The 7,538-nt window shown below is 49.2% G+C and overlaps 1 protein-coding gene across 1 annotated transcript; it reads right to left on the minus strand.

Annotated features, from left to right (window-relative positions):
• Positions 1–784: 784 nt before the first annotated feature.
• LOC311589575 (uncharacterized protein) lies at positions 785–6,919 on the minus strand (the record flags this gene model as incomplete). Its single annotated transcript, XM_084768086.1, has 3 exons — positions 785–4,132; positions 4,479–4,558; positions 6,199–6,919. The coding sequence occupies 3 exons, from the start codon at positions 6,917–6,919 to the stop codon at positions 4,055–4,057; spliced, it is 879 nt and encodes a 292-aa protein (XP_084624212.1). The 3' UTR covers positions 785–4,054.
• Positions 6,920–7,538: the final 619 nt, after the last annotated feature.

Here is a 7,538-nt window from a genome sequence, read left to right on the forward strand (position 1 = left end):
AAAACAAAGTAAAGCTCACAAATTGAAAGAAAACACTAATATGGGCCTTAGAACTTTTAGCATGGTACATTTGAAGTTTGAGGCTAAGGGAACTAGAAAAACAGTACCATGTAAAATTTAAAGACATTAAGGCTCAAATTCTTTGGAGCGGCAGGATGGGAATTAAGTAGTAAATAGTTTCTAATTAAGCTAAACTGCTCCTGATGCTGGGGGCGGGGTGGGGTTAAGACAATCCTTAAATACTGGCAATCATCCTTGCTACTTACTGCACAAGTGTCCTAACCAGTATCTGCCTATCAGCTCCTTAGTAGTCAAGTGCATCTTACTTTCACTGTACCTACGTACTTACCACAGTGCTCAGAACCAGAACAGGTGATTGATCTCTGAAAAGGCTCCTCAAGAGCTTAAACTCCTCTATAAGTCCAACCTTAATAACATGTCTCAATAATCAGGAATGTACATTTAAAGAGCAATATACAAACTGAGACTTTTTGTTCTTCATTTTCAATCATGTTTAATACTTCATAACTCTATACTCATATTTCACTTACTTTTCCAAATACTCAGCACATAAGACTTGATTCTCAAATCTATCATGACTTGTAGAAATTTTATGCTATATAGTTATCCTTGAGTGGCATACACTTATTAACCTTTCACATTTCCTCTTACCTGTAAAATTAAGACAAAAATACAAAACTCCATGGTTAAATATAAGACAGTTCTCCTCACGCCCTAAACAGGAAATGTTCAGGCCACTTATAGGAAAAAAAGATACAAGATCACCAGTGCTACAAGATAACTTTATTTTGAAATGCTCATTATGTACATAAGGCTTTAAAATGCAGCATTTATTAGCACTAAAACAATTTGAACAGCACCCCAAGTCTGTAACCACACTTATCAGGTACCTCACAATGCTCTGCCTGTTTCAGATTACTGGAAAATACACCAAAACCTTTGTCAACAATCTTCCTATACTTTAAAGTTCACAGGGCACTTTCTGAATAGATCCTATACAAGCAGCAATACATGATAAATCATTTACCCAAACAGAAAAGCACACCGACTTTGAGCACACAGAACAAAGCAGTTACCTTTACACAAAACAACCTGGAAAACTGCAAGGAGGCATCGATGCTGACTGCAACTTAAACACCCAGACCGGATGCTGCCCACCGAGCTGTTTCCATTGCTTAGTGGAGATTTGCCTGTTGATTCTCTAAAGCCAGACAAACTCCAGTGTTACCAGCTACAGAATTTCATTATACATACAACAGATCTTAGTGACATTGAGTTGTTCTCTCGCCAGGCAGCTGGGCTGGACGTTGCATTTTGTCAGGAATTACACAGGACTGACTCTTCAAACCATGCACAGGGAAAATGCAGCCGGCTTTCTGTACTTAGGTTTGCCTGTTAAAATGAACATCTTAAGGGCTTTTAGCAAAACCAACACTGTGTAATTAATGGCCTTATAATGTCCTAACAGTACTTCCTTCTCAACTCGGGAAGAATTCAACTGTTTACATGTAGCATACAAACAGTACAGCAAATATAGTACTAAGCTACCACAAGATCAACGTGTAAGAGACCAAAGCTGTTTTTCCAGCGTTCTAGAGATGAGATTATCAACTAGTCTAGTTCCCCAATCTGTTGAACCAAAAGGGAGAAAGGAAAATCCTGGAAAAATTCCACTTTACTGCTAGGCCCCTAAGATAGCATTTAATAGAATTAAATATCAGTTCAAGATCAAAACCTTCAAAACACAATCACTACCTCAGCCTCAGTGTCTAACTAAGACTATAATCTAACACACTATTCACTTTAAACATGTAACTTAGCACACCTGAATAAAAGCACCTGTCAGGCTGCGTACTTAACTTGTACATTTGACAGATCCTCTCCCTTTAAAGACAACATATGAATCATGTCAACATTATAGAACTTATCATTTTTAAGTTTTTTCATTGATCATTTAAAACAAGTTCTCTTCAACTCAAAAAAGAAAACGTTTAGAAACTCAGGTAAAATGATTTCACTTTGACTTTAATTCTGACCACTTTCTTACAATCAACTCCAGATCTGTGAAATCCTTACCTTGTTGCTCAAGAATCCAAGACTAAGCTTCTTATATTTCTTTCAAAAAAAACACATTAGAGATAGGAAACTTTAACTTTGTAAATAATCTAACTGTACAGGGCATGACAATTTCAAATCACTAAAATAATTGTTCTTCAAGGTTTTCATGGTGATATTTTGCTAATATCAGCTTAGACCTGACTTTGACACTACACAGCCTGGAAGCAAATCTAAGGGAACTGTATACAACATTATAAACAGTAAGTGACAACTGTCAGACTGTAGTCCCAGTGCTTCACCCCTCCTGGGCTCCAGGGAGGCAGAATGCATTACCTGTCATTCAGGGACCACATGCTAAGAACACTCTGAAGGTTAATTCTTACTTGCAGGCCATACACATGAACAACAGAAAGTGGAAGCTACCACCTGTTAACTGTTGTCATCAAAAGAGCTCATGCATTAGGAAGTGTCATCAGAAAATATCTCATCCTAAATGTCATGCTTTAATAAAAGAAAAGCCCCTCTTTACAAAGGGATCCAAAGAAAGTAACATTTTATCAACTCATGTTTATCAAATGTTAGATAGGGGTTTGACCTGAAATAAGCCTGGAATCATACCAGATTCTGAGTGAGTCAAAGGTCCCAGTTCAACTTTACCTAAGGTCACAATAATTTTCTTAAGTCTGACAAGCAAACCCAAGAAGTGAAATGATTTAGTAAAAAACTAAATTTCAATTTAAACATCGTTTTACACCAATGAAAGCAGTAAGTTACAAAAAGTGTTCATACACTTCAAATCTCTTGAATATTTTTTACACTGGAAATTGGCATCTTCAGCAATACTTAATTTTCACATCTTCTTGTCACAATCCCCACCAAACTCAACAGGCCGGGACAAGTGCAATACCATACAGAAACACAGCATTGCGACAAATCCCAACCTGTGTAGAAAGGGGTTTGATTTTCCCTTACTTTTCTACAGACTTTTCACCACCACAGTCAGTTTTGCATGGATTTGCACAGCAGAATATTATACAGCTGGATGCAAACCTGCAAAACTAACCATAGAACAGTGCTCAGTAACAACAGGACAGTTTGACTGGCGACGGGCCGAGGCTGGAGCTGTACAGCTGGCAGTACTGTAAGTGCTCGTAATGCAGTAGATAACTAGCCACTACCTGCACTATAAGCACTTTAGTGCTACAGAAGCTGTCGCATCAGATACAGCACGGGATTCTACATCGACAATAAAAGTACACAATTAGTTAAGGTAGAAAAACAGAAAGAAACACAACAACACTTGAAGGACATAGCAGGCCACCATCAGTTTTGCATAGATTTGCACAACTACATTCTTCTTGTAGTGCAACTATGCAAAACTAGCAGAGGGCTGCAAACACACTACTCAGACCCCTACACGCTCGCTTGACCCGTCAGATGAGGACATAACTTCTTATGCCAGAAGGAGCACTTAGGGCAGTAGATGCTTGTCTACGCCACTATCTGCACTAGATGCACCTTAGAACAAAAAGCACGCAGCGCCAGCAGCCCGCACTGTCGCTCAGCCCACCCTGGCTCCCGAGGCAGCTGTCACCATAATGCTACAAGTGCCTTCACTGCAGTAGATGCACATATCACTACCTGCACTGTAAGCACTTTGACATTATTCTGACTGGTCACAATCTTCAGGTTCCCAAGGTGATGTTCTCTTTATTCCTGTTAAATCTGAAATAAATAATTAGATAAAGTAATAGCCCAAAGCTCTAAAACCTGTGACAGACATAAATTTCAGCTTAATCCAAAAAAAGAGAAAATCATCTAAAATCCACAAGTCCCAAATTGGACATACTTAAGCCTTTCAAGAATAGCATTTTTCAAAGGAATAAACAAGCAACCCCCATTAGAATATTGGCCCTTCCTCCCAAATCCACACATTGAAGGACTAATAAAATCATACCATACGTAAAGGAGAATGTTACCAGCAGGGCAGCAGTTTGACTTCAGATCCACCAAGCAGCAATCCCTTTTCTTCTGTCCTCCAAAGTGGCACATACTTGATTAAAACAATCAATATGATTATTGTCTAGCCATTTTCAAGTTTACTGGTCATACAAGGTAAAAGTAGTGTTAAATTTTATATATCACCTTAACTTAGATCTACTTTATCAATCTAACTTAATGGGTCTACTACTACTTTGGAAACAGTTTCCAAAACCAACGACAGATTTACTTCATTAAAATCTAGGTCACCCGTACTTAATCTTGTAGAAGTTTTGACAAAATCCAAAACGCATTTATTTCATGCTTCAAAAGCCCAAGCCTGTTGTAAAAGCTCAAAGACAAAAGTGAAAACAATTGTCTTTATAGGAACTTTTAACTACAAATTGGAATATACTTACCCATTCAGGCAAACTTCCTTCTCGGTAAGTATCCTTCGGCAAAGCTTCGGGTGCTGCTAGGTCCACGTGCATGACTAGGGCTGGGGGTGGGGGGTGAAGACAGAGAAAGGATAAGCACATTTGCTCAAAATTACTACCACTTTCTAAACCCTATTCGAATTTGCTTTTTTCTAACCTTCCTAAAGGGCAATTCCATCCATTTGCAAAACCAAGGACAACAGAGCCAGGCCAACAACGTATTGGGTGAAAAGCGTTGTAACAGAATAAAGTTTAAAAATCACAAAGATCCACACACGTGCAATAATTAATGTGCTCCAGAAATAGTAGAATACGCCCAGCATCAACCCTGAACTCTACTGTACAGCTCAGGCAAGAGGAAAAGAGCGACCAGGGGACTATTCTTCAGCACCCCTCCCCCCATCAAGACCTCGTGGCTGCAAGCCGGAATAAAGAGTTGTTTCCCCCAACTGCTGTGATCCTCGTGGCATGTTGCTAATTTCCTTCTTTCTGGTCACATAAAAACCTCGTGCCTGCTCCTCACTCCAGTTTTCACCCCCTCGCGCCAGCTTATCAAGAGAAAACCGGACGGGGGAAACACCCGACACCGCCAAGTGCCCGCCACGCTCATGGAGCCCGGGCCGGCAGCACATGTCGCACAAGGGGGCAAGCGGCCCTGCGGGTCCCTGCGCGGCCGCCAGGGGGCGGCAGGTCAGAGCCGGGCCGCGCTCCCCCCGCCCGTTTCTGGGCGGCTGCGCGGCGAGCGGCGGCGGCGGCGAGCGAGGCCCGAGCGCTGCGAGGCTCCGGACACGCCGGCCGTCCTTTGTGTCCCGCGCGCGCCCCCCCGGCCAGGCCCCGGGGGGAGGGGGACGGCCACGGGGCTCGCCGCACGCGGCCCGAGGCCTAAGCCGGGAACAATCGGCGGCGGCGCGCAGTCGCCGCCATGTCCCCCCCCCCACTCCACCCGCCCTCGGCGCGCGCAGCCCGCCCCGCAGGAACATGGCGGCGGGGCCGCCGCTCCTGCCCAGCCCGCCGGGCCCTCCCGCGCCGCGCTCGCGGCCGGCGCCCGTCCCGGCTCCACGCCGTCCCGAAAGCGGGCTCGGGCCTCCTCGGCAGCCCCGCGGGCCGCCACGCCGCCTCCCCCACGAGGGGGAGCTGCCCACGCGGCGGCACACAAAAGCCCACGAGGAGCGCGCGGGTGGCGCCCCGGCCCCGGTGGCCCCGCAGCTCCTACGTCCCAGCGCCGGCTCGGGCGCGCACAAAGTTTAGGGGACGCCGACTCCCGCCCGCGCCGCCGCGCCGCCCCGCGCGCAGGTTCCTCGTGGGCGCGCCCCCTCCCGGCCCGCGGCCTGCCCCATGTGCCGCCGCCGCCGCTTTGTTCTGGAGGCGCTTTAACTCTCGCCCCCGGGAGAAACTTTGCCCGCGCGGCAGCCGCGCGCCCCTCCCGGGTCCCGGCGCCCCGGAGACGGGCGCCGGCCTCGTGCAAACCCTCCCGAGGGCCATTGTGTGCGCCGGGGCGGGCCCCGCGGGGGTCCTGGCCGCCGCCCCCTCGGGCCCCCCCTCCGGCCCGCGTGCGCGCCGGGACGGCCGCCCCTCGCCGGCGCCCAACGGCCCGAGACCCGCCCGGCCCGCTCGCCCGCCCCGCCGCCGCCGCCGCCGCTCCGGGCCGCGCACAACAACAGGTCTCTCCCGAGCGGGCGGCGGGGCGGGCGGGCGCACTCACCGGAGCAGCCGCCACCATCTTCGCCAGCCTCCGCGCCACTCCGGCCCGAGGCCCCGGGGCGGGGGTGCGGCGTGGCCGGCCCGTGCTCGGAGCTCCGCGCAGGGGGCGCGGGCGGCGTGGGGACCGTCCCCACCCCTCGGACTCGCCGCACGGCGCGAAGTGGCGCGAAGGCGCGGGCCGGGCGGCGACGGCGGCACCTCGAAGGACCATGTGGGTGAATGAAGGGCGGCGGCTCCCGCCTCAACGTAAATACGGACAAGCCCCACTCCCTCATTAGCATAAAAAACAAAGTACTTCCGACCTCCCCGCCCGCCCGCCAATCACCGCAGGCCCCGCCCACGGCGGCTCGTTCTTGGCGGCCGGGAGAGCGGGAGCCGGGGGAGCCGCTGGTGGCGCCGCACCGCCTCCCCCCGCCCTCCCACCCGGGTCCGCCCTCCGCCGCCGGTCGCGCGGGGGCTCCGGGGCCGGGACGCCTCGCGCCACGCCCCCGGCACGCCCTCACGAGCCGGCCCCGCGCGTGCGGACCGGGTGCCGCACACCCTCCTGCGAGCGCACGCGGCTCGGGCTTCCCGCCAGCCGCGCTCGACGGAGCCGCGGGCGACCTCAGGCTTCTCAGTTTCCCCTCTCCGTGGGAGTCTGGCCGGTCATCGGGGGCCCAGGCGAGTCCGAGCCCACCGTCACCTCCTAGCGCGATCTTCCCCAGCCACCGATCCCGTGGCATCCCGGGAATGAGCCTGGCTCATCTGGGGAAGGTCTCTCCTTACACTGAGCGCGTGCCATCCAGGGGCTTCTCCCCTGCCCAGCTGCACAGAGAACTTGGCTCTCCGGTAGAAAGAGCACACAGCTCGGAAAGAGCCTTGTAAACAACCACAGAGCTGAGATAAGCCCACTCCCTGCTACACGCTGTGGTTCAGGAAATTCCAGAATTCTCAGAAACCTTATTAAAAGAACTGAGAATTCATAACATCCACTACAAGCAGCAATTTCAAATTGGTTTCGAATAATCCAGTTCGTAGTCTTTGGAAAGCACTTGCCGCTCTCTGTTTTGTGCTTTTTACAAGAAAACTGTTTTTAAAAAAAACAGGCATATTACCCGAAGATGTCTATTAATATCCAGATGTTACGGGTTTTGACATTCAATTCTGGGCACGTTTGCCATTTATTATCCTTCTGACTTACTTTATCTTGTGTTGCTTAATTTCAGCCTACATTTTTTAAAAATGGATTAATGTTTTGCTTTGTATTACTTTTTGCTATTTAACTATTTTCTAGATACTTTTATGCTTTGAAGTCAAAACCCATGAGGTTTTGAATGTGTGTTCCTTCTGTGACACAGACGT

Source organism: Acomys minous (assembly GCF_964271855.1).
Source record: "Acomys minous genome assembly, chromosome: 18".
Lineage (NCBI taxonomy): Eukaryota > Metazoa > Chordata > Mammalia > Rodentia > Muridae > Acomys > Acomys minous.